Source organism: Oncorhynchus nerka, linkage group LG3 (genome assembly GCF_034236695.1).
Source record: "Oncorhynchus nerka isolate Pitt River linkage group LG3, Oner_Uvic_2.0, whole genome shotgun sequence".
Taxonomy (NCBI): Eukaryota; Metazoa; Chordata; class Actinopteri; order Salmoniformes; family Salmonidae; genus Oncorhynchus; species Oncorhynchus nerka.
In genome coordinates this window covers 73,527,597-73,555,228 of record NC_088398.1, presented here as the reverse complement: position 1 = coordinate 73,555,228, position 27,632 = coordinate 73,527,597, and the positions used below count along the sequence as shown (strand labels likewise).

At 42.7% G+C, this 27,632-nt stretch overlaps 1 protein-coding gene and 1 pseudogene across 3 annotated transcripts; both read right to left on the bottom strand.

Annotated features, from left to right (window-relative positions):
• Window positions 1-27,632, bottom strand: LOC115113392 (ATP-dependent RNA helicase DDX3X-like). Of its 3 annotated transcripts, XM_029640978.2 has the most exons (20): window positions 27,564-27,608; window positions 27,307-27,353; window positions 26,144-26,192; window positions 21,080-21,127; window positions 9,265-9,366; window positions 8,570-8,699; window positions 8,353-8,463; window positions 7,988-8,087; window positions 7,706-7,841; window positions 7,263-7,357; window positions 6,998-7,096; window positions 5,265-5,425; window positions 4,884-5,028; window positions 4,656-4,800; window positions 4,227-4,274; window positions 2,546-2,727; window positions 2,242-2,359; window positions 1,324-1,480; window positions 1,074-1,207; window positions 1-932 (listed from the first exon to the last, which is right to left on the bottom strand). In XM_029640978.2, the coding sequence occupies exons 2-20, from the start codon at window positions 27,349-27,351 to the stop codon at window positions 835-837; spliced, it is 2,103 nt and encodes a 700-aa protein (XP_029496838.1). In that variant the 5' UTR covers window positions 27,352-27,353; window positions 27,564-27,608; the 3' UTR covers window positions 1-834. The 3 variants fall into 3 exon arrangements, with proteins under 3 accessions (XP_029496838.1, XP_029496828.1, XP_029496846.1); XM_029640968.2 differs by having other exon boundaries at window positions 27,307-27,632; XM_029640986.2 differs by lacking the exon at window positions 4,227-4,274 and having other exon boundaries at window positions 27,307-27,632.
• On the bottom strand, window positions 5,573-5,698 carry LOC115116886 (small nucleolar RNA SNORA57; annotated as a pseudogene).

The following is a 27,632-nucleotide window of genomic DNA, read 5'->3' as shown; positions in this document are numbered from 1 at the left end:
GCACGGAGGTTAATGACTTTAAGTGTTAAGAGATCTGGAATGGCTTTTCGAAAGACTACCGTATCCTTTATAGACGAGCCTATCCAGGATAGAGTGAGCAAAAAAAAGAAAAAGTAATCGAACTCTTCGTCCCTTAAAGATTAGAATACAGTTCTATTAGCCACACTAGGAGAACGGCCCAGTGATGTCGGATGCTACAGTGATGTTAGCTGTTGGAACTCTGGGTTGAACCCGAGAAAAGGCTACATGATGTCACTGCGACAATTTTGGAAGGTTCAAATGGATTCATGACTCGAACGAGCCACAATGCCCCAGTGTTTGCCAAGGTTTGATTAAGTACAAGCAGTTCTCTTCTATGCTTCTTTTTTCACCAAATAAATAACAATAATTCAGAGCTCTTGGCCAACATTCATTTGGTGAAATGACACAGAATTAGTCCTGTCTAAATTCAAAAGGCACAGTACATTAACATACAAATGATCCTCAGGTTATTCTTGGGTTTCTTTTCCGTTTATACAAAGATAGGATTTGCTGTTTTGGTCCGAGTTGCTATATCAGACCATACATGTGAGCACTCCTTTTATCTGAAAAATGTGCAAATCTCTGCTCTTCTCCAATAGATCGGCGCTGCGCTGGTTGTCTTGGCGTTGCGTCTTGCTCCTTGTGAGAGAAGCGAAAGGGCAGAGAATCACAGTGTGTGCAATGTACTGTGTGTCAGTGAAACTACACAGGGTTGAGTGAGGGGGTAGGGGGTGTTTTAGTCTGGCGTAGTCAACATGTGGTTTCCGTGAGAGGATGAGTTTGGTTGGCGTGGCAACCCGTTTGCAATGGCGACTAGTTGCCCCACCAGTCAGTTCCACTACCGGAGTGGCTGTAGTTGCCACCGTAGCCAGCGTCGTTACCACCATAGGAGTTCCCGCCTCCAAAGCCACCTGGGAAGATAGAAAGTCCAATAAATTCAGTTATAACTGCAGAGATCTCCCCTCACACATGATTGAAACATTCATTCCAAAAGATCATGATAAAAACTCAAGTGACATTTAGAATGGTTCTGAAGAGGGCCGAGCGTTTACCTCCACCGAAGCCGCCACGACTTCCTCCCCCTCCGTGACCTCCGGTGCGAGGGCCGCCGCGTCCACCACCACCAAAGCCACCGCCGCCGGGCGTCTGGCGGTAGTCCCTGGCACCAAATCCACCAGAGGAAAACCTAGCAGAGGGAGAGACAAAAATACACAGAACATGTAGTTAGTGTTCTCCTTTGACAATAAATTCAACATAAGTGGTCCATTTAACATCCCTGAAAAGGTGTGCGAGAGTGTGTACCTCTTAGAGCGTCCGCGTCCCGTGGTGCCCTTGTGCTGGTTCTCGTAACCCAGGCTCTCCAGCCAGGAGGGTACTTCCTGCTTGGCCTCCACCAGGATGTCCAGCAGGTCTTTGGTGATGTTGCTGTTCTTGTCGTTAAAGAACGACGTGGCCAGACCTACACACAGACGAGAGGACAGGGCTCAATACGGTGGTTTTAGAGTTACTCGTTTCTTAGCATCCCAATTATATGAGAAGTGATACACAGATGCGCATGACCAACACACACGTCACTGTTGTTCACCGGCACCCCGACCTTCCGTTAAACGTGCACCAGTGGGCCTCCTGAGTGGCACAGTGGTCTAAGGCACTGCATCGCAGTGCTAGCTGTGCCACTAGAGATTCTTGGTTCAAGTCCAGGCTCTGCTGTGACCAGGAGACCCATGGGGCGGCACACAATTGGCCCAGTATCGTCAGGGTTGGAGGTGGGTTTGGCCGGCAGGGATGTCCTTGTCCCATCGCGCACCAGCGACTCCTGTGGTGGGCCGGGAGCAGTGCCGGGTGACAGTCGCCAGGTGTATGATGTTTCCTCCCACACATTGGTACAGCTGGCTTACGGGTTAAGTGGGCATTGTATCAAGAAGCAGTGCAGCTTGGTTGTGTTTCAGGGGACGCGCGGCTCTCGAACTTCACCTTTCCCGAAGCCTTTCGCCTTTATCCAAGGATAATTTAGTATTTTATCCATTTAGTCAGGGTCATGTTAAATATGCAGCAAACAAAAGAAAGCTCCTTCCTGTTTTTCGCAGCAAAGCGTTCTACAACTTTCTCCGCCTGCCCTTATGAACAGGACCAAGGAGTGTTAGAGATGGGCCGGGTCAAACTCCTACCCACCCCTACATGACACACAGTAAATACATGTCAAACACTAGTCCCACTCACCCAGGTTCCCCACACGACCGGTACGACCAATACGGTGAACGTACTCTTCGATGTCGCTGGGCAGGTCAAAGTTGATGACATGCTTGACGTTGGAGATGTCCAGACCACGAGCAGCCACCTGGATGAGAGACAGAACAGGCAGTCAGTCACAAAGGGAAACACTATTCAACCGGCGGGGGGAAGACTGTGGTGATCAACGTTACAGATGTAGCTTCAATACAAATCCTGATACGTTCAGATGCATGCAAGAGAATGACAACTACTTCTGTGTTGACAGAGTGCGAGCGTGCGTGTGTTGTCGTACCGCGGTGGCCACCAGAATGGGGCAGCGTCCAGAGCGGAACTGGTTCAGCGCCTCCTCCCTGTCTCTCTGGGAGCGATCTCCGTGGATACTGGTGCAGGCGTAGCCCTCGCGGTACAGGAAGTCCTCCAGGGCATCCGCTCCCTTCTTGGTTTCCACAAACACTAACGTCAGAGACTCCTTACCTAGAGAGCCGGAGAGAGAGAATAAAAGAGGAAGGAAGAAACCGTACTGAGCTCACAGGCGATGAGTGGGAATAAGACTTCAGACACTGGGGAGATGGGAGCAGGAACTCAAAACAGCAGGTGATGTGCCCGACCCAGTCACCGTGGTGAAAATAAACAAAATGGCAACTGAAAAATGGAGACAAGGGGGTGCAGAAGTGGCTTTGCTTTCACTGACAACCATTAAATTATTGTTTCTGTTTTACAGATGCCAAATGTCCTCATATCAGAATCAGTCTTCACAGCCATTTGGAATGGTACTATAGAGTAGCATCATTGTTTTATCTACAGTGGACTAACACGGCATTAATGGCTATCAGAGCAAACACTGGATAGTGAAACTGGATGGTGGTGTTATGGAGATAGTGATGGGGGAGCATTGATATTCTCTGATGATCCTGTGCCCGTTTCCTCAGTGGCAGATAGGCCGTGTTTGGTATGGTTGGCATGGCAACACTGAACGATGGGAGTCCAGGACCAGGTGTGTAAAATGCATCCTGTTTTCCTTAGATCAATTACTGATCTGACATGTTTGATAGGTGAAGGATAACATCGTATGGCATGGAAGCCGAACATTCATCTATCCAGTCATATCAAAGACATCACTCCTTCCGTGAGGTTGTCTTTTCTAAGTATTCAAAACAGGGCTAGGATATCTACATGCATGTTCACCTCTTAGGGCCTAGTTACCACGGTGATGAAGAGGTCTGCTTGCTTTGGTCCTAGCGTCCTGTGACATCTAGGCTATTTGTTAATCTCCACGAGAGTGTTAGGCTGTTTTACTAGTTGCCAAGGAAACGTTGGCACGTCGAGAGTGTTAAGGCTGATGCACAAGATCATTTGTTTGAAAGGCCTGAAATGCTAATACAGAGGGATTTGTGTGTACTTTATTTACCATAGACACACACACACTCAACCTATACAAGATGTAACTGCGTGACTAACAGAAGGTGTAGCTCAGTTCCCAAATGCAAACATCCCACGTGTCCTTAAAATCCCCCTACACATCCAGTGTGTGTGTTGAAAATCATTCCAGACAGTAACACCAAGCCAGAAACACTCCCTTTTCCAAAAAGAGAGGAGAGGAAAATTAAAAGCAACAAGTTGTGCTCCACTTAGAAACCTTTAGGGTTACAAGTGTTACTGCTGTTTCAAATGACAAGGCAGGCCAACCCTGGTCCTGGAGGCACCATGGTGTCATTTAGACTCAAATTAGTGTCTTCGCATTGGGCTGGAATAAAAGCCTGCACACCACAGCTCTCCATGACTTGGAGTTGCCCACCGCTGAACTACGGGCAGGATTCCCATGGCCCAGAGACGGCAAGCTTTATTTATGGCCCTAAAGCTCCTATGAGAAATGATGAAAGGAGAAAGAAAGGGATGTGGGGAGGATGAGGAGTGGGATGTTTGCCAGTTGGGAGGGTCAGACTAGGGGTTATAAGTACCATAATAATACTTACCAGGTGTCACTGCAGCCTCCTGAACATCAGGAGCGTCACTGGGAATGACTAGATAAAACCAAACCGCCCAGCAAAGTAAACCAAAGGCAGTGTGGAGAAATTGAAAATTTAACAGATATGATAACTAGCGCTTTCCCATCAACCACCCTCTGTTTCACCCAGAGGAGAATGGTGAAGGTTCATCATGCCAACTAGTTTAGGAGACACAATTGTGTCCACGTGGATGTTCATTTACTTTGTGACGGACAGACAGGTGGCTGGGGCAAGGGAATAGACTAACAATGAACCCTCTTAGATAAAAATCAAGTGTTATGAATTAGTTTCAATCTGACTGAATGTTATACATGTGTTTAGGATAGAGTTTGGTTTATTTGTGAGTGAATGTGTGTGTGTGTGAATAGTTTGAGTTGGTGTCTTCGTGTTTCTTACCTGTAGCATTCAGCAGGTCCAGGAGGAAGGACCGCTTGTCACCGTCCTCCACCCAAACCACCTTCTGAGTGATGTTCTCAGAGGTGGAGCCCACGCGGCCCACAGCCAGGAAGATATAGTCCTCCAGGAAGTCACGCGCCAGCATCTACACAGTCAGAAACAGTCAGAAACACACTAAGGGTTTGACTCAGTTTCTCAAGCTTTCGTCACTACTGGGGGCGAGTGTACCTGAATCTCCTTGGGGAAGGTAGCGCTGAACATCATGGTCTGACGGATGCCTTTAGGGGGCATGGTGTCCTGCTCCACGATGCGTCTGATCTGGGGCTCAAAACCCATGTCCAACATCCTGTCAGCCTCATCCAGCACCAGGTAGCTGACGGGGACAACAGAAACAGCCAACTCGTAAGCACTAGCCAACTCGTAAGCACTAGCCAACTCGTAAGCACTAGCCAACTCGTAAGCACTAGCCAACTCGTAAGCACTAGCCAACTCGTAAGCACTAGCCAACTCGTAAGCACTAGCCAACTCGTAAGCACTAGCCAACTCGTAAGCACTAGCCAACTCGTAAGCACTAGCCAACTCGTAAGCACTAGCCAATGTCCCACTTACTTGCAGTAGTCGAGGCCAATCTTGCCCCTCTCCATCATGTCCACGAGGCGTCCAGGTGTGGCCACCAGAAGATGACAGCCTCGCTCCAAGTCTCTGATCTGCTGGCCGATGTCAGCCCCTCCGTACACAACGCAGGGACGCACACGGGAGCGGTACGCAAACTACAGGGGGGGGGGGGACATACAGGACCATTCAGAACCCTAGTACTACCCATAATTCAGTATTAAGCATTATCCTTTTGTCATCTTTGGAGAATTGTTCTATAGCAGATGTTACATAGAACCTGATGCCAGTCCATTTCAACATGATAGTGTACCAGTGATTGAGGATAGAACCAGAAAACTAGAAACATGTTGGTACTGAATACCTAGCACTGGGCATTTTGTTCCTCCATAACACACACGAGGAAACCGTGCGCATGCCAAGAATAGAGGTCGATATTTTCTTAACCTTTTTGGGATAGGGGGCAGTATTTTCACTTTTGGATAAACAGGGTTCCCAGAGTGAACTGCCTCCTACTCTGTCCCAGATGCTAATATATGCATATCATTATTAGTATTGGATAGAAAACACTGACGTTTCTAAAAAACTGTTTGAATGATGTACGAGTATAACAGAACTCATATGGCAGGCGAAAACCTGAGAAAAATCCAACCAGGAAGTGGGACATCTGAGGTTTGTAGTTTTTCAAAGCTTGGCCTACTGAATATACATTGAGATATGGATGAGGTTGCACTTCCTAGGGCTTCCACTAGATGTCAACCGTCTTAAGAAACTTGAATGAGGATTCTATTATAAAGGGGCTCGTGAGACCTCTGAGTCAGTGGTCTGGCATAGTGCCTTGGTCTCATGACGCTCGCTGCCGACAGTTACCTCTCGTTCCAGTGCTTTTCTTCAGACAAAGGAATTCTCCGGTTGGAACATTGATGTTTTATGTTAAAAGCATCCTAAAGATTGATTCCATATATCATTTGACAAGTTTCTAAAAGGACTGTAATGGAACTTTGAGTTTGTCTGGACAAGTGCCTGCGACTCATGAAGATGGATTACTGGGCTGAACACGCTAACAACAAGTGGCTATTTGGATATAAATGGAACAAATCAGTCATTTATCATCGAACCGGGATTCCTGGAAGTGCCTTCTGGTGAAGATCGAAGGTAAGTGAATATTTATGGTGTTATTTCTAACTTTGTTGACTCCAAAATGGCAGATATTCCTCTGGCTGTTTTGGGTTCTAAGCACCGCTCTCAGATTATGCTTTTTCCATAAAGTTGTTTTGAAATCTGACACAGCGGTTGCATTAAGGATTAGTCTCTTTAATTATGTGAATAACAGCTGTATCTTTTATCAATGTTTATTATGATTATTTCTGCAAAATCACCGGATGTTACGTTATTAAAACATTACTGCACGTAATGCGGCAATGTAAACTGAGATTTTTGGATATAAATATGCACATTATCGAAAAAAACATACATGTATTGTGTAACATGATGTCCTATGAGTGTCATCTGATGAAGATCATCAAAGGTTAGTGATTCATTTTATCATATTCCGCAAGCTGAACCCCTGCCCTAGAAAGGTTCATCTAGCTGCAATCACTCAACATGTTGATAATGAGCAACCTTCAAGTCAACGGGCCCATGTTCCTTTGCCACCACTAGGCTACTCGACTATTACACTGTCACTACAAGATCATTCATGTTCTGTCCATGGTGTATTTAGCCCATACCTTTCTGGACTCTTCGTATATCTGCAGGGCCAGTTCTCTGGTGGGAGCCAGGACCAGAGAGAGGGGATACTGCTTACGGCGCCCATATTTACCACTGTCCTGTGGAGGGAAACGACAAGTGTTGGGTCAACCTCAGCACTCAGAATACATAAACAGCACACAAGCAAGGCAATGGGGGGGAAATTGAATTGCTTGCTGTCACAGAAAAGCAATATTTCAGATCGATGGGAAAACTCAACGTTGCAGGCTGGTCGTGTGCGTGTACCTGTCCGTTCTTGGCAGCCGCTGCGGCGTCTCCGGGCCCCTGTGTGTAAATCTGGCTCAGCACTGGCACCAGGAAGGCTGCCGTCTTACCCGAGCCTGAGGAACATTCAGTCTTTTAGTCAATACAACAATCATTCGTCTTTGTTGGTCACAAAAGGTAGCAAGCGATAGAAAGACGATCAGAAAACCCGTTTTAAATTCATAGTATACCCAGCTAGCACTTCCCTGAGCATCTCTTCCTTTGAAGTAAAGAACATGGTTTCATAGGTAATGTCACAATAGAGTGATGCTGAGACTCAGATTTTTTTCACTTAAAAAAATGTCAACAAAAAAAACAATGTTTGCAAATTTACTTGAAGAACAGTGCAGATGCATCATTTTAACATGCATTTTAAAGTGAAAAATCTTCACTCATTGTGAATCTTCAATCATTCAGTCCCATACCAGTCTGAGCGCAGGCCATGAGGTCTCTCTTAGACTTAATGACAGGGATAGCGTATTTCTGGACGGGGGTGGGCCGTGTGTAGTGGGTCAGGGCAATGTTACTCATGATGATCTCCCCCATGTCCACATCATGGAACTGAAATAGCAAAACACAGACAGCGTTAAGTTTTGGATCACTTCTACGCTGTTGACTTTTGTCAATAAGAATAGCTTCAACATTTTCCATACACAGCTTTTCCCTTGATTTACATGTCAACTGGTAAAGGCAATGATACGACTTACACTATCGATGTGTGGCGGGCAGTTGGAGCCAGTGGCCTCCACAGGAATGTCATCGTATTTCTCAAAGTTAATACCAGTGTTGCCGGTTGAGAACAACTCCCTGGACGAGCGGAGAGGAAAAAGATAGTTTGGGTTATAGGACGTCACAGACTTGATGTCCAAACCAACGTTATAAACAGGACTCTTCAAAAGTTGCCCGGAAAAACCAAACTGAATATTGCACACTACTGTCTTTAAGAGTGAGACTAAGACTGATGTAAGGTCAATTTTGTTGAGTATGCTTATATATATATATGGCACACTTCAAGTTGCACAAGTCCTAGACACACTGGTTTTGGTCAATTTAAGAGAGGAGTGAGACTGACGCTTCCAGGCGTTCGTTAGCGGGGCTGGGTTTGGACCAGTCCTCGTCGTCTCTGGAGTCTTCCTGCCAGCGGTTGTTACCACCACCACCACCATACCCTCCACGCTGATAACTGCAAAAGACCCACACTTTTACAAATCAGCTGTCTGAAACACCACACACCTAATTGTATGGCTAAATACAGAGTTCCAACAGACGGTGCACCGAGTGGTACTTACCCCCCTCTGCCCCCTGTTGATCCACGGTCACTGTAGAAGGAAGACTTGCCCCTCCCTCCAAAGCTGTTATAGGCTGCATCTTGTCTGGGAGCACTTCCCCAGCCTCCACCATCTTGTCCACCACCAAACCCTGAGTAGGGAGAGTGGATAGCTCAGTGAGTAACCGTGGATACATTCATCATCCCACTAACATGCAAGAGCTGTCTACCACCAACAAGACATTGTTTGGGAAAGAGCAGCTATTTTGGTAAATATATTTGATTGGATGATATGAGTATAGGGTTAGACTGAATGTGCAGGGGTGTTTGTTTATTGTATATTTTTTAATCTGTACCCTTCCGGCATAGTCTATTTGATCAATAACAATTTTAATAAGTCTGATTTATTTTAACACATTATTTCCATTGCTGGTGATAAGGAAATTCTGCCTCTGCAGATACCGTCTATATTATATATATTTATTAGTTATTACTAGTATTACCAAGTAAATAGAGTATACGCACAGTAGGATCTAGAGACCCAGATCTACAGCATAATACATTACCTACTACTTGTATCCGTTGTCAAGTGTAATTACTATTACTGATGAACAGATAAATACAACTTGGCACGGTAGGTTTCCCCACCTGCGGTTTGCACTGGCTGATTAAACAAGGTGTCCCCCATTGTGTTACTACGGCAGCTGTCACACCCACCTCTGTCATTTCGGGGAGGCCCGCCGCGTCCCCCGTTGCGGTTGTCATGGTAACCGTTGGTGAAGCCGTTGCTGCGTCCGCCATCCCATCCTCCTGGAGAGTCTTCATGGACAGGGTGAGGAGAGGAATGAAAGGAAGAGGAATGATGACAGGTAGAGAGCGTACTATGGGGTTATCGTGTATTCAGAGACTACGAAGGGGATAGATTGGATTCCCAGGCCCACAGAAAGGTAAAAAAATCCCAGAAGAAAAACGCACAGAACCAGTGAAAAGTTGACTCATTCAAAAATGTCTTTATTTTACCATTTTCTACATTGTAGAATAACAGCGAAGACATCAAAACTATGAATTAACACATACGGAATAATGTACACAAAGACTAATTGTGAACCAAATCAAAATATATTTTAGATTACTTTCTTCAAAGTAGTCACCCTTTGCCTTTATGACAGCTTTGCACACTCTTGGCATTCTCTCAACCAGCTTCATGAGGTCACCTGGAATGCATTTCAATTAACAAGTGTGCCTTGTTAAAAGTTAATGTGTGGAATTTATGCATTTGAGCTAATCAGTTGTGTTGTGACAAGGTAGTGGTGGTGTACAGAAGACGCCCTATTCGGTAAAAGACCAACTATTATGGCAAGAACAGCTCAAATAAATGCGACAGAGCTCTTCTAACAGACATCTCAACAACTGTTCAGAGGAGACTGCGTGAAGAGGTCTTCATGGTCAAATTGCTGCAAAGAAACCACTACTAAAGGACATCAAGAAGAGACTTAGGCCAAGAAACACGAGCAATGGACATTAGACCGGTGGAAATCTGTCCTTTGGGCTGATGAGTCCAAATTTGAGATTTTTGGTTACAACCGCCGTGTCTTTGTGAGACGCAGAGTAGGTGAACGGATGATCGCCGCATGTGTGGTTCTCACCATGAAGCACGGAGGAAGAGGTGTGATGAGGCTTTGCTGGTGACACTCCGATTTATTTAGAATTGAAGGCACACTTAACCAGCATGGCTACCACAGCATTCTGCAGCTCACCACACCTCCAGGCAGCGTAAGGGCTATTTGACTTAGAAGAGTGATTGAGTGCTGCATCAGATGACCTAGCCTCGACCAAATTGAGAGGGTTTGGGATGAGTTGGACCACAGAGTTAAGGAAAAGCAGCCAACAAGTGCTCAGCATGTGGGAGCTTCAAGAATGTTGGAAAAGCATTCCAGGTGAAACTGGTTGAGAGAAAGCTGTCATAAAAGGTGGTTACTTTGAAGAATGTAAAACATTTTGATTTGTTTACTACATGAATGTGTTATTTCATATTTGATGGTCTTCCCTAATATTCTACAACGTAGAAAGTAGTTAACATAAAAAATGTCCACCACCAAACCCTTGAATGAGTAGGTGTCCAATTTTAACTGGTACAGTATATATTGCATACACACGTCAAAAGTTGACATCTACTCATTCAAGGGTATTTATTTATTTATTACTAGTTTCATCATAGCACTTGGTTTTTGTGACTGCACTTGAAGAAACATTCAAAGTTCTTGAAATGTTCCATATTGACTGACGTTCATGTCTTAAAGTAACGGAATGTTGTTTCGCTTTGCTTATTTGAGCTGTTCTTGCCTAAATATGGCCTTGGTGTTTTACCAAATAGGGCTATCTTCTGTATACCACCCCTACCTTGTCACAACTGATTAGCGCAAACACATTAAGGAAAGAAATTCCACAACTTTTAACAAGGCATACCTGTTCATTTAAATGGATCCCAGGTGACTACCTCAAAGCTGGATGAGAGAATGCCAAGAGTGCAAAGCTGTCCAACCAAAGGCTACTTTGAAGAATCTCAAATATATTTGGATTTGGTTACTACATGATTCCATGTGTTATTTCATAGTTTGGATGCCTTCACTATTATTCTACAATTTAGAAAATAGTAAAAATAAACAAAAACCCTGGAATGAGAAGGTGTCCTAACATTTGACTGGTACTGTACATACACATACCTCCCATCCTTGCCATAAATACTGGCATTGGCAAAACAAGTGACAATAGATCAAAGGGCTCAAAATCAATTTCAGAGATTCAAGTTTTAAAAGGGAGGCCAACTGACTGAACTTAGCAGTACGAGTTCACAAGAGTGGACAGAATGAAGGGTGCAGACACTTCAAAAGACTCCTACAATAACCCCTATTCCAAAACACATGTCTAGGGCAAGGCAACCCTGAGTTAGGACTACAAGGTTAGACTGCTGTCCAAGAGACATTTACCACAGCAATCGTTCCCTGCCATCAATGTGGGTTGGGGAGGAGGCATAGCAGGGATGGACAGGTCGGTCTACACCACTTCCATAGGTGACAAACAGCCCCAACCCACAGATCTAGGGTCAGGTTTATTCTTTCACTTCATAGTGGTAAAGCTTTAGATAAAAGGGAGAACTGATCCTAGATATTTTTTAATATAGATTTATTTTAAGGCAGCTTCCACAGCCAACTGTTGGTCTTCAGGGGGTTCCTTCAAGTGCTAGCTTTCCCACTTGAAACACAGGGCAAACCTAATGTGGTGTACATGCTAACTGAGGCTTGAGACCAGGCCTAGAGCTGTGTACAAAGACACTGTTCATATCCCTGTGCACTAAGCAAACACATTCTGCAGGATCACAGGCTACCATTCAGAGCCAGCATTAACAGAGTCAGTTTCATCTTGGAAAAGCACTGAGACGTTCAGAAACACTTCATGTAGCCTATACCTCTATTGATGCAAACCTGTGCATTAACGTCAAGGATGACATGTAACTCAAATGAATGCAGCCTGACACTAATAAAACTATTTGATAGAAATTACTTGAGTCTCCAAAACGTAAGACATTAACTACATGAAATTAGACAGTTGTGTGGGCCATGTTTATACAGTGGCTTGGGTAGGCAGTCATTGTAAATAAGATTTTGTTCTTAACTGACTTGCCTAGTTAAAAGTGAAATAAAATGTGTTTAATTCAGACAGTACAATTAGCAAGTCTGCTCCTTTATAGAAGGGACTATTTCTGGACAGGAAAGTTAAAGGAGTGGCTCACCATCTTTCTATAAAAATACATTTAAAGAAAACGTATGTAAATGGAATGTTATAGAAGGATTCAGACAATTTCTGCAATTTCACTACTTAGAGAAACTTAACCCAGCTGTGAAATACTTCCTAATTGCTTGTTGTGCAGGGGAATCACAATTTATTTATTTAAAAAAAATAAACCACAATTCCAGAAACACCCAAATCCGTCCTTTAAGAAACCGACGTCTCAGTATAGCGATGCAGGTCTGTAGATGTACACACCAAATCGTGCCATTCTGAGCTTTATTGGCACCACTATATTCCCTTGTGCGACTCGAGACGTTTCACCTACCCAGCTGTCATTCTGTGTAGCCTGCTGCTAGAATGGACAGAGGTAACGCTTGAGTAGCTATAAAAATCTAATAGAACATTGCATCACTATACTCAAATTGTAACCGTTTCTAAAAAGGACGTATTTGGAGCTTTTGACATATATTTTTTAAAAAGCGTTTCTCCCCACAATGCAAGTCTATCAAAAACAAGTGAAATACAAAAAAAAAAAATACATTTGCTCACCCTTCTACATGTTATTTAAATATATATAAATAAAAGTACCCAGAAATGGTGAACCAATCCTCACAGCAGACCAAATTAAGGTGGAAGGATAAAGGAAATCACTTTATAATTAATCAGGATTCAGATCAGTCACCATAGACAGCAGCACACTGCAAGCTCTGACATCACTATGCAAGGCACGCCGCCAAAGACAAGCGAAGCTTCAACAAAATTAAAGCCTGCAAGTTCCACATGTTTCCCTTGGGCATTTATGGTGCATTCATAACCAAGTGGGAAGGTTGCAATTGAAGTCAAAAATACCAGTTAAGATGCATTCACGTGCTTTGAACAGATTGGCTAATGCATCAACCATAAACTAAAAGTACAGCTATCATGTTTGTAAACACACTGATTTTTATGAGTAGTGTTTTGTTGAATTTATTTTCCCAAAATGCTGTTTGGGGTAATTTCCTTTTTAAAATGTAACCTTTATTTTACTAGGGAAGTAAGTTAAATTCTTATTTTCAATGACTGCCTAGGAACAGTGGGTTAACTGCCTGTTCAGGGGCAGAACGACAGATTTTGTACCTTGTCAGCTTGGGGTTGAACTTGCAACCTTTCGGTTACTAGTCCAACGCTCTAACCACTAGGCCTTAGTAGGTGACGTCAGCATGCGGGAGAAGTCAGAGCTCAGGGATGATAGAGGAGTTAACCACTAGTAATTACCAGTTGGAGGTGCATTCAAGTGGATTCTTTCCAGTTCTATGTGGGCTCCCGAGTGGCGCAGCAGTCTAAGGCACTCAACGCTAGAGGAGTAACTACAGACCCTGGTTCAATCCTGGGCTGTATCACAACCCAGCCGTGATTGGCGTCCCATAGGGCAGGGCATTGGCCCAACGTCGTCCGGGTTATGGTTTGGCCGGGGTAGGCAGTCATTGTAAATAAGAATTTGTTCTTCACCGACTTGCCCAGTTAAAAAAAACATCCTAACACCTGGCTATGAACGCAGCATTACAGTGCCTATAGGAAGGATTCCAAGTATAGGCTAGGCTACTAGACATTTCACGCTCATCGAACATGCTCCCTTTCATTCTGGAGTCCCTGCTTTAATGGTATTCCTTCTGTATGCTCCTTGGATGAGCAAAACACACAATGTAGGCTCATTTTGATACAGATTTACTCCTACTGCAGATACTAAACATATGTTAGCATTAAGCAGCTCACCTTGGCATTGTTAATACAGCCATACTAGCTAGCGGTGCAGGGCAGAATCTTACTCAAAAGACATCCATTTTACAACACCCCTTCACCAGAAACAAGTTACACTAGAAGTAGCCTCGACACCCATCTATGGCTGCATATCGTAAAGCGATACCCTATTCCCAGTCGTGGGAGGCGTTCTCTATTGGGAAGGTGTTGAGCCGGTACAATCAGGTATATCACATCTGTCTAACCAGCCCCCACTGACAGAGTGGTAAAAGTATTGGTCTTTCAAAAAGGCTAGAACTCTTCACATTTGGTTCCAAATACAAATTAAGTTTGTACCAACGCACATTATCAGATCTTAAATATGAAGTTGTTTAACATTTTAGGAAGCACGTCAAAATAATAAAGCTCCACTGAACAGAACCTGCATCTGGAACAACCCACATTGGTGTTGTGTGTAAGGCCATTTCATGCATCTCAGCACAAAGCAGACGGAAGGGACTTACAGAAGGTTACTGGTGGCGGCACTGAATAACCACACTGTCTACCAGAGGAATACGCATTCTCTGTTGTGGAATAGAAAGACGAATAACGTCACAAAAGTGAGATGAAACTAACCCAAGACAAACCTTATGCAATATCTTAAAATGTCAAAGTAAATCCCATTTTGAATATCTCATTAATCATGGCACAACTTCTAAGAGGCAAGTCAGTCTTAATGAGTCAGTGCTAGCATGACACCATTTTCGTAGAACTCAGACTTTTCTTTCCCTAAAATAATATTGTTGTGTTGGACCCAGTGAGGAGCAAGTAGCAAACAATACTGTTACATGACTAAATCCAACAACCCTGATGTGCAGATAATTAAAAAATGCCAGAGAATAACTATTGTAGATCACTTGCATTAACTGCAAGAACACAGACGAGGGAATGTCCGAGTTGATTGTAAAAACATCTTTGAATATTTTGTCTCTTTTTAAGAAATAGAAATCCTGGTTCTCATGGGCATTCAGAAGACCATGTTGTTTGCCTATATCCAGCGCCACGCCAAATGCTAAGTAGCCAGACCATCCGTCCTCCAATTGGTCATCTTGCAGGCATGTGATACGTTGCCGATTTGCATGAAGTTCAGCTTTAAAACTAGTTGCCTGGTCTGCAGCGTAGCCTCTTCACATCAGTTATAGGGCTGTTATACCAGGGACTAACTCCGGCAACTCAACATATGCTTGTGCCGATAGCCGGCCAACAAACAGTAGGAATCACGAGACTACAAGGTTGGACAACAGAACATGGTCTTGATTGAAACTTGAGTAAATATTCCTGAGTTGCTGGAAGCTGTAGATCAGTTGTTCGCCTCATGTGGGAGTGAGGAGTCAATATGGGCAATTCCGCTAGCTTTCTCCTTGATAGCCTGAAGTACCTGCCACGCGAACAAGTCGGATGCCCTGAACTAGTTGTCCAGTTTCTCCTGTCTTTAGCAACCTCAATAACTTTCGAGGTCAGCAGTTCCCAATGGGAAGACCGCCAAGTTATTTTGCGCAAAAAGAATGTTTGTGTGAGACTGTGCAAATGGTTGTTCAAGAACTTTGGGAACCGCTGCTCTAGGTCTCAAATGAATTACTAGAATATCCTATTTGAATGCATCAGGCACCTTTGCAGTTGCAAGTCATTGGATAAGCACTAACTGTACACTAAGTGAGGCTTGTGTGCTCATCACTTACTCTTTGTAAACAGGAAGTAAGGATTGATGAGTGATCTGATTGCTGAAGTGGGGTTGTGTGAAGGAGAGATATGGTCCCTGGGTGGAGAAGCAGCAACAGTCCAGTGTTTTGTCACACCTGGTCCGGGGACATGTTGAAAGTATTTTGGCAGTACTTTCCCCAGGTGGCAAATTATAGTCCTCTGCAGCGATAGTAAAGGCCTCTGGCTACACGTTTCCATTTTTTTTTTTTTTAAATAACGCTATTAAGTTCGTCAAGAGCTGGAGAAGAATTGGCTTGGGGCTGTACAGTAACAGCAATCATAACAGGTAAACCCCTTATGCGGGTGGAAGAGGTGACAGTTGATCATTAAGTATTACAGGTTCAGTCAACAGAATTCAGAGATTATTTCCATGTTTGTTCGCCAAGAATTGTTCATCAAGAAAAACAAACTCGTGATGTAATTAAGTGTTGGTGCTATATTTTTTGATAAACAACTTAGTTAACACAATGACAGAGTAGCAAGAGAGCTGCATGTGAAGTGTCGCCATACACTGGCGCCGTCGTAGAGATGGTCAGAAGCATTGGATTCCGTCCGGCCTACTGGGAAAGCCATCTTTTCATGCTGTTCAGGATGGGGTAAAGCATCTGGTTTTACTTTGAGGGTAGCAGGCTCTACTTCGTCTTTGCCAATAAAAGCACAGACAGAAGATCTATTTTTGTTTTTCCCCCTAAACTACTGTACTCTGAGAATTTGAGTCTTCCTTGGTTGCCTTTGGCCTCAAGGAGCAGAAATTAGAGGTCGGACGATTAATCGGAATGGCCGATTCCAAGTTATCATAACAATTGGAAATCGGTATTTTTGGACACCGATTTGGCACAATCTCTTTTTTACACCTTTATTTAAGGCAAGTCAGTTTAAACTTCTTGATTGTAGGGGGCAGCATATTCATTAAAGCTCAAAAAAAATTACCATTTGAAACTGCCCATTTCTCAGGCCCAGAAACTAGAATATACATATAATTGTCAGATTAGGATAGAAAACACTAAAGTTTCCAAAACTGTCAAAATATTGTCTGTGAGTATAACAGAACTGATATTGCAGGCAAAAACCTGAGGAAAATCAAACCAGGAAGTGCTGTTTTTCCTGAACGCTCTCTGTTCCATTGGATGCCTTGCCTCCATTTAAAGGGATCTCAACCAGATTCCTTTTCCTATGGCTTCCTCAAGGTGTCAGTCTTTAGACATAGTTTCAGGCTTTTATTTTGAAAAATGAGCGAGAAAGATCACATCGCGTCAGTGGATAGCTGGATGTTCGCAGAGTTTTGCTTGCGCAACAGTGGGGCAGCCATTGTCTCACCCTCTCCTATTGAAAAAGCGACAGTCCCGGTTGATATATTATCGATTATATATATTTTTTTAAACCTGAGGATTGATTATAAAAAAACGTTTGACATGTTTCTCTGGACATTACAGATACTATTTGGAATTTTCATCTGCGATGTCGTGACCACTCGAGCCTGTGGATTTCTGAACATCTTTATGGAACAAAAGGAACATTTGTGTAACAGGGAGTCTCGTGAGTGCAAACATCCGAAGATCAAAGGTAAGCGATTTAATCTATTGCTTTCCAGACTTTCGTGACCAATCTACTTGGCTGCTAGTGTTTGTAATGTTGGGTCTACTGAGAGAGATGTTCTTACATCAACGCTTGTTATGCTTTCGCCGAAAAGTTGTATTGAAATCTGACACGCCAGGTGGATTAACAACAAGCTAAGCTGTGTTTTGCTATATTGCACTTGTGATTTCATGAAAATGTAATATTTTTATTAATTTAATTTGAATTTGGCTCGCTGCAATTCAGCGGGTGTTGATGAAAATGATCCCGCTAAAAGGGATGGGTGCATCATGTTAAGAACACGTTCTTATTTTAAATGACGGCCTAGGAACGGTGGGTTAGCTGCCTAGGAACGGTGGGTTAGCTGCCTAGGAACGGTGGGTTAGCTGCCTAGGAACGGTGGGTTAGCTGCCTAGGAACGGTGGGTTAGCGATGATAGGGAGCAGCAGGCTCGTAAGCATTCATTCAAACAGCACTTTCGTGCGTTTTGCCAGCAGCTCTTCGCTGTGCTACAAGCATTGCGCTGTTTATGACTTCAAGCCTATTAACTCCCGAGATTAGGCTTGTGTAACCGATGTGAAATGGCTAGCTAGTTAGCGGGGTGCGCGCTAATAGCGTTTCAAACATCACTCGCTCTGAGACTTGGAGTGGTTGTTCCCCTTGCTCTGCATGGGTAACGCTGCTTCGAGGGTGGCTGTTGTCGATATGTTCCTGGTTCGAGCCCAGGTAGGGGCGAGGAGAGGGACGAAAGCTATACTGTTACACTGGCAATACTAAAGTGCCTATGAGAACATCCAATAGTCAAAGGTATATGAAATACAAATCAGAGAGAAAAATAGTCCTAAAATACCTATTATAACTACAACCTAAAACTTCTTACCTGGGAATATTGAACTCATGTTAAAAGGAACCACCAGCTTTCATATGTTCTGAGCAAGGAACTTAAAAGTGAGCTTTTATACATAGCACATGTTGCACTTTCACTTTCTTCTCCAACACTTCGTTTTTCCATTATTTAAACCACATTGAATATGTTTCGTTTATTGGAGGCTAAATTGATTTTTATTGAAGTATTATATTAAGTTAAAATAAATATATATTTATTCGGCCGATTATTCGGGGTCAGCTTTTTTTGGTCGTCCAATAATATGTATTGGCGTTGAAAAATCATAATCAGTCGACCTCTAACAGAAATGCGTACAAATCTGGTCACAGATATATTTAACGAATAAAATTCTGCGTAACTGACAAATGCATGCATTTCTGATCAAATTTGTAATATCAACTCACCCTGACCCTATTATAACAGACCAAAACATATTGCACACCTTCATTAACCTCTTAAAGGATAGGGGGCAGCATTTCCACTTTTGGATAAATAGCGTGCACAATTTCAACTTCCTGCTACTCATGCCAGGAATATATTATATGCATATGATTAGTAGGTGTGGATAGAAAACTCTGAAGTTTCTAAAACTGGTTCAATCATGTCTGTGACTAACAGAACTTATGTAGCAGGCAAAACCAAGGAAAAACAGTTCAGAATTTGTTTTTTTCCCTCTGACCATTCTCCCAGTTGTCTTTGTCAAGGGAAATTTGATAGTGACCATTTTACATTTCCTACGACTTCCACAGGATGTCACCAGTCTTTGGAATTGGGTTAAAGTAAATCATTGGTGAAACGAAGAAGAGGCACATCCTGGAACAACGTTACACTGTTGATAGTTACGCAAGAGGGAAAATGGTGCATGTTTTGTTTACTTTCTCTATAGAATACAGATTGCCCAGTCTACAATTTGATCGATTATTAACATTTAAAAATGCCTAAAGTTGTATTACAAAAGTAATTTGAAATATTTTGGCAAAGTTTATAGGCAACTTTTGAAATGTTTTGTAGTGACGTTGTGTTTTGGAAAGCTGTTTTTTTCTGGATCAAACGTGCTTTATAAATGGACATTTTGGGTATACATGGACGGAATTAAATCGGGAAAAAGGGACCAATTGTGATGTTTATGGGATATATTGGAGTGCCAACAAAGAAGCTCGTCAAAGGTAATGCATGTTTTATATTTTATTTCAGCGTTTTGTGTAGCGCCGGCTACGCTAATTCTTTTGTTTACAACTCGTTCAGGTGGTTCAGGGGGGTGCATGCTATCAGATAATAGCTTCTCATGCTTTCGGCGAAAAGCATTTTTAAAATCTGACATATATGTTGGCTGAATTCACAACGAGTGTAGCTTTAATTGAGTACCTGGCATGTGTGATTTAATGAAAGTTGAGTTTTATCGCGTTTTATTTGAATTTGGCACTATGCATTTCCCGAGGCTATTGGCCACTTGAGACGCTAGCGTCTCCCCTATCCATAAGAGGTTAACCTCTTGAAACTAGGGGGCACTATTTATTTTTGGAAAAATAACGTTCCCAAAGTAAACCGCCTATTTCTCAGGACCAGATGCTAGAATATGCATATAATTGACAGCTTAGGATAGAAAACTCTAAAGTTTCCAAAACTGTAAAAATATTGTCTGAGTATAACAGAACTGATATTGCAGGCGAAATCCAGAGAAAGATCCAATCGGGAAGTGACTCTTATTTTGAAACCCTTGTCTTTCTATGCATCCCTATTGAAAGGGATATGAACCAGATTCCTTTTTCTGTGGCTTCCCTAAGGTGTCTACAGCCTTTAGAAGTAGTTGCAGGCCTTTATTTTGAAGAATGAGCGTAAATGACTGCCAGCTGAGGGCTCTGAGTGATTCTTGCGTAAAAGACAGAGGTAGTCATTTTTCCTCCTAGCTCCTACTGAAAAGCCAATTGTCCCGGTTGATATATTATCAAATAGATATTTGAAAAACACCTTGAAGATTGATTATAAAAAATGTTTGGAATGTTTGTCGATATTATGGACATAATTTTGAACTTTTCTCAGCGTTGTCGTGACCGCTATTTCCGGAGGATCTCTCAACATAACGTGACCAACAAAAGGAGGTATTTTGAGTATAAAAATAATCTTTATGGAACAAAAGGAACATTTGCTGTCTAACTGGGAGTCTCGTCAGTGAAAACATCCGTAGATCAAAGGTAAACGGTTAATTTGATTGCTTTTCTGATTTGTGACCAAGCTTCCTGCTGCTAGCTGGACATAATGCTATGCTAGGCTATCGATAAACTTACAGTTGTCTTGCTTTGGCCGTAAAGCATACATTTCAAAATATGAGATGACAGGGTGATTAACAAAAGGCTAAGCTGTGTTTCACTATATTTCATTAATATTTTCTAGTAATTTCTTTTGACCGCTGCGCTATGCTAATTAGTGTAGTTGATAATAATTCTCCCGGATCGGGGATGGGTAGTTCCAAGAGGCTAATACGTTTTTTTTCTTCTAGTAACTGCACTGAATGTCAAATTCTCACTCAAACCTGTACTTGTACATCGTGCCTCATGCATTTAAAAAGGACTGAAATGGGGTAAGCGTAGGCCAAAGGGAGATTCCACCTTTCCTTTTAAATCCATGAAGGGATGTGACCAAGTGTACACTTAGGGCAGAGGGGTAGGCCTATAGAATTGGGACATAATGAAATCTTCCGCAAACTCCTTTTACAAAGTGTGGGTCTGTGTTGTAAGCAGTGACTGTGGCAATACCAGTGAGTTATGTATTGTGTGTGATTTACCTTGTGTCAAAGAGATCACTTACCGTTTTTGGAAACCTCTTTGTTCCTCAAGTGAGGTGGAATGTATCGCCCTGGAAACAGAAAAAAAATGTAGGACTGTGAGTCTTCGTATCGAGAAACACATTGTATGGTAAAGCTATGAACAAAGACCAACAGAATCACCACAATGGGATACACTGCATGCAAATCCTTGTTCTGGAAAATTTGAAAAATATCTAAATTGTCACCTCACAAGTGTCATTTTGCCACCTTTAGCCTACATGTTATCTGTATACGCTAACCCCTTCGGGCAGTGTTTCTAAAACTATGTGGTGTTGTCTGGTATGAAAATGGGGTGACGAGAGAACCTGAGATCACACCTGGTTTATAGAACCTGAGATCACGCCTAGTTCATAGAATCTGAGATCACGCCTAGTTCATAGAATCTGAGTTACTTCAGTAAGCGGTTTTCTTCCTACAAATGTAGCCACCTTTTAAATTATTTAAGCCACAAAATATAATGACCCCATCGCTGAAAGATAAGATTCAGGAAAGGGGCCAGCCGAGCGGCGCTGCATTGCAGTGTAAGAGGTGCCACTAGAGCTTCTGGGTTCGAGTCCAGGCTGGCGCAGCCAACCCCGAGAACCACGGGGTGTCGCACAATTGGCCCAGCATCGTCAGGGTTGGGGGAGGGTTTGGCCGGCAGGGATGTCCTTGTCCCATCGCGCACTAGCGACTCCTGTGGTGGGCCAGGAGCAGTGCCGGCTGACAGTCGCCAGGTGTATGATGTTTCCTCCCACACATTGGTGCGGCTGGCTTACGGGTCAAGTGGTCATTGTATCAAGAAGCAGTGAGGCTTGGTTGGGTTGCGTTTCAGAGGACGCATGGCTCTCAACCTTATTAGTCTTGTCTTATCAGGAGGGGAGAGGCTAACTACCAATTGGATACCACAAAATTTGGGAGAAAGTGGTAAAAAAATGAAAAAAAGTCTTCCATTTCCCTCTACAATGCTCACAAGCACGCAGGATTCATTACAACAGAGTGGACAAGAACAGGTACTAAATCAGACAGCAATGACCAATGTTCTTTCCTACACAAAGTTCATACAAAAATGATTGCATGATGATCTTCTGAACATCCCAAAACCTTATCGATGCATTTCAGTCACTTCAAACCATACTTACTTCAGATTTACAGTTGAAGTCAAAAGTTTATACACACATTAGCCAAATACAGTTTCACAATTCCTGACATTTAATCCTAGTAAAATTTCCCTGTCTTAGGTCAGTTAGGATCACCACTTTATTTTAAGAACGTGACAGAATGTCAGAATATAAGTAGAGAATGATTTATTTAAGCTTTTATTTCTTTCACATTCCCAGTGGGTCAGAAGTTTACATGCTACCAAATAGTAATTGAGTGTATTGCCTTTAAATTGTGTAACTTGGGTCAAACTTTTCAGGTAGCTTTCCACAAGCTTCCCACAATATGTTGGGTGAATGTTGGCCCATTCCAGAGTTAGTATAACTGAGTCAGATTGGTTGGCCTCCATGCTCACACTTTTTCAGTTCTGTCCACAAATTTTCTATGGGATTGAGGTCAGGGCTTTGTGATGGCCACTCCAATACCTTGGCTTTGTTGTCCTTAAGCTATTTTGCCACAACTTTCGAAGTATGCTTAGCGTCATTGTCCATTTGGAAGACCCATTTGCAACCAAGCTTTAACTTCCTGCCTGATGTCTCAAAGCAAAGTTTGTCACGTGTGCCGAATACAACAGTGAAATGCTTACTTACAGGCTCTAACCAATAGTGCAGAGAGAAAAAAGTGTGTGTAGGTAAGTAAAGAAATAAAACAGTAAAAAGACATTTGAAAATAAGAGTAGCAAGGCTTTATACAGACACTGGTAAGTCAGGCTTATTGAGGTAGTATGTACATGTGGGTATGGTTAAAGTGACTATGCATATATGATGAACAGAGAGTAGCAGTAGAGTAAAGAGGGGTTGGCGGGCGGTGGGACACAAGGCAGATAGCCCGGTTAGCCAATGTGCGGGAGCACTGGTTGTTCGGGCCAATTTAGGTAGTATGTACATGAATGCATAGTTAAATTGACTATGCATATAAGATAAACAGAGAAAAGCAGTAAAAGAGGGGTTGTTGGGGGCACACAATGCAAATAGTCCGGGTAGCCATATAGTTACCTGTTCAGGAGTCTTATGGCTTGGGAATTAAAACTGTTGAGAAGCCTTTGTCCTCGACTTGGCACTCCGGTACCGCTTGCCATGCGGTAGTAGAGAGAACAGTCTATGACTGGGGTCTTTGACAATTTTTAGGGTCTTCCTCTGACACCGCCTGGTGTGGAGGTCCTGGGTGGCAGGAAGCTTAGCCCCAGTGACGTACTGGGCCGTACGCACTACCCTCTGAAGTGCCTTGTGGCCGGAGGCCGAGCAATGCTGCAGCTGTAGAACCTTTTGAGGACCTCAGGACCCATGCCAAATCTTTTTACTTTCGTGAGGAGGAATAGGCTTTGTCGTGCCCTCTTCACGACTGTCTTGGTGTGTTTGGACCATTCTAGTTTGTTGTTGATGTGGACACCAAGGAATTTGAAGCTCTCAACCTGCTTCACTACAGCCCCCTCGGTGAGAATGGGGATGTGCTCGGTGCTCCTTTGCCTGTAGACCACAATCATCTACTTGGTCTTGGTTACGTTGAGGGATCGGTTGTTATTCTGTCACCACCCGGTCAGGTCTCTGACCTCCTCCCTTGAGATGTTGCTTCAATATATCCACAATTTTCCTTCCTCATAATGCCATCTATTTTGTGAAGTGCACAAGTCCCTCCTGCAGCAAAGCACCACCACAATATGATGCTGCTATCCCCGTGCTTCACAGGTTGGGATGGAGTTCTTCGGCTTGCAAGCCTCGCCCTTTTCCTCCAAAAATAACAATGGTCATTAAGGCCAAACAGTTCTATTTGTTTCATCAGACCAGAGTACAATCTTTGTCCCTATGTGCAGTTGCTAACTTAAGTCTGGCTTTTTTAATGGCGGTATTGGAAGTGGCTTCTTCCTTGCTGAGCGGCCTTTAACCTGTTGCTCCTACCCTCTACTTTTTTAACATTTTGTTAAAAATCGCGCAACATTTCAGCGCCCTGCTACTCATGCCAGGAATATAGTACGTTCATGTGGTTAGAATGTGTGGATAGGAAACCCTCGGACGTTTTTAAAACTGGTTAAATCACGACTGTGGCTATTACATAACGTGCGTTACATCGGAAAGCGCAGGAAAACCTGATCACAGAAAATGGAAATAAATATCCTTGCGCCACTTCAAGCAATTGTTAACAGTGAGCCGAATTAGATAAGACCGAGCATTCAACTCCCACAGCATCCCCATGTTGTCTAGAGTCTTGTGAATTGAATCCTCTTTGATTCTTGGTTGAACCGAAAGAGGGGCACGACTTACCTCCGGTCTCCGCCCAGATCATTCCGGAAGAGCTCTCTCCTGAAATTTTTCCCAAGACGACAGCTAATGATATTTACATCGCCTACGGATGATTATCGCTTATTAACGTTTACTAATACCTAAAGTAGCATTACAAACGTATTTCGAAGTGTTTTGTGAAAGTTTATCGTCTACTTTTTGAACTTTAAAAAATGACGTTACGTTGTGAAATCGCTGTTTTTTTCGTTTATCACACAGTCTACATATAACGATATCTTGGCTTTATATGGCCCGATTTAATCGAAATAAAGACCCAATAGTGTTTATGGGACATCTAGGAGTGCCAACAAAGAAGATGGTGAAAGGTAACGACTGTTTTCTATTTTATTGTGCGGTTTGTGTAACGCCGAAATGCTAATTATTTTGTTTACGTCCCCTGCTGTGCTTTTCTGTTGTAGATAATAGCTTCTCATGCTGTCGCCGAAAAGCATTTTAAAAATCTGACTTGTTGCCTGGATTCACAACGAGTGTAGCTTTAATTTGATACCCTGCATGTGTATTTTAATGAACTTTTGAGTTTTAACTAATACTATTAGCATTTAGCGTAGCACATTTGCATTTCCAGAGCTCTAGTTGGGACGCAAGCGTCCCAACTAGAGGCAAGAGGTTAAGGTTATGTCCATATAGGACTCGTTTTACTGTGGATATAGATACTTTTGTACCCGTTTCCTTCAGAATCTCCAGAAGATCCTTTGCTGTTGTTCTGGGATTGATTTGCACTTCTCGCACCACAGTGTATTCATCTCTAGCAGACAGAACACGTCTCCTTCCTGAGCGGTATGATGGCTGCGTGGTCCCATGGTGTTTATACTTGCGTACTATTGTTTTTACAGATGAACGTGGTACCTTCAGGCATTTGGAAATAGCTCCCAAGGATGAACCAGACTTGTGGAGGTCTACAATTCATTTCTTAGGTCTTGGCTGATTTCTTCTGATGTTCCCATGATGTAAAGCAAAGAGGGACTGAGTTTGAAGGTAGGCCTTGAAATACATCCACAGGCACACCTCCAATTGACTCAAATTAAGTCAATTAGCCTATCAGAAGCTTTAAAAGCCATGACAATTTTCTGGAATTTCCCCAAGCTGTTTAAAGGCACAGTCAACTGTGTATGTAAACTTCTGACCCACTGGAATTGTGAGAATGATTTATTAGTGAAATAATCTGTCTGTAAAAAATTGTTGGAAAAATTACTTGTGTCATGCACAAAGTAGATGCTCTAACCGACTTGCCAAAATTATAGTTTGTTGACAAGAAGTTTGTGGAGTAGTTGAAAAACGAGTTAATGAATCCAACCAAAGTATGTAAACTTCTGACTTCAACTGTAAATACTTTAACTGATTTGTAATACTCAGTTCCAATTTTAAAAAAAGTTAAGATTGGCCGTTGATCACAGTTTTTTACATGGTGGGGTGAGGATATTATATCAAAATGGGGTTGCAGGCCAAATAAGTTTCTGAACCCCTGCCTTAGCAGTATGATCTAATAGATAATGTAATTATATACTAATAGCCATACACAGAACAATTTCCTGTCACTGAATGCCCTATGAACATCTGTGCTCAAAGAGAAACACCACTTGAGACAATTATATTTATGTGAATACTTACGGCCAGTGCCTCCTCCCTGTCCGTCTGAGTTCAAGTCTAGGCCAGCAAGCTGAAAACACAAAATCCTGTTTAGGCACACTTAAATTAACACAAGCACTGTATAACCAAAGTGTGAATTAATGCTTCCAAATCAGATAGAGCAAAGTGCCAAACAGAGTCAGATCCTAGCACTGGCTGGAAAAGTAAAGTTCTCAGTGTGAGAGAGCCTGTAGGGCAAGTAAATAAATCAAAATGTTGACATTAAAAGAAATAGATTCTGAGTGTGCTAAAGGATCGATTCACAGTCAACGTTCTTGGCTTGAGTCCTAAGGTTCGTAGTGAATAGACTAACGTTAACATCTAGCTAGCTACAGACAATAAAATAAAGAGGAGGTTAAATTGCTAGTCAACTATGTTTTACATAACAAACCCAACATTAACTAGCAAATGGCATATTGGCTTCGTAAACGCAGTCTAGAGTATATTCGTCCCCTACTGTACAGTAGACAAATAGTTATTTCCTGCGCCACGTTTCAAGACTCCGCAGTTAACGTTACTTTTACCGGCCGGTAGAATTTCATCAAGCTAACCAGCTAGCAAGTAAACTAACGGATAGTTGAATAACAACGGCCAGGTAACTAACTACTTCCCATGTTGACAAATCTAAGCTCCGTAGATAGCTACATTACTTAGCAAACGTTAGCTAAGGCCTAACAGAGCCTGGATAAATTGTCGTAAAATCATCAACTGCGCAATCGGTACCGGCCTCACGTGTAGGTAACCTTAGGATGGCTAGTTAAACACATTGCATAGGTTATAATTAACATGGTTTAAAGCTGCCAGTTAACTACTATGCCGCAATAGACAGCAAGTGTTCACGACAATCTTTTTGAGACAAAGAATTTGCTACCAATTAGTCTGATCGGAACATAATATTACTAGGCAGTATTCGCTAGCTCCGCCATGACCATCTAATTTCACCGGCGACACACACCAACCACCATTTTACCAGACACATCCACGCAGTTAGCTACGCGCTAGCTAACCTACGGACCACTTCAGCTTGCTAGCTTAGCATACACGTAGCAAGCTGACGAGAGTGTTATTTTAGGTGTCTTAACTTGATATTGGTTCATTTTATTTGATTTTACTAAATCAATAAAAAAAATGAAGTAGTCACTCACCTGCTGATCTAGACCGTGTGGATTATCGACGACCACATGACTCATAACTAAAGAGAATAGTGAGGATTATTTCTCAAGAGAAATGCTTTTCTTTGTTAGCAGGCTAAATTAGCTAGATAGTTTCTTTGTAGATCACAGAATTAGTTCTTGATTCCAGTCCGTAATATGTGGTTGATTTGATGTCCTTTCAGGCAATTAAACACATTTATTTTGTTATTAAATTATCCTTTCTGGCAGTTTCAAATTAAAGTACTAACTTCAGCTGTAACCGACACCTTCCACTGGCTTCTCCGTGGTGGAATGAAGCTGAACTACTCACACAGGTA

Excerpts from the sequence above, each read along its gene's own strand:
- LOC115113392 (XM_029640968.2), bottom strand. The coding sequence starts at position 27,351 with ATGAGTCATGTGGTCGTCGATAATCCACACGGTCTAGATCAGCAG. Across the intron at positions 8,700-9,264 it reads GCCTCCCCGAAATGACAGAG|GGTTTGGTGGTGGACAAGAT; the intron begins GTGGGTGTGACA and ends CTCCCTACTCAG. Across the intron at positions 2,728-4,226 it reads GGAGGCTGCAGTGACACCTG|GTAAGGAGTCTCTGACGTTA; the intron begins GTAAGTATTATT and ends CCGGCTCTCTAG.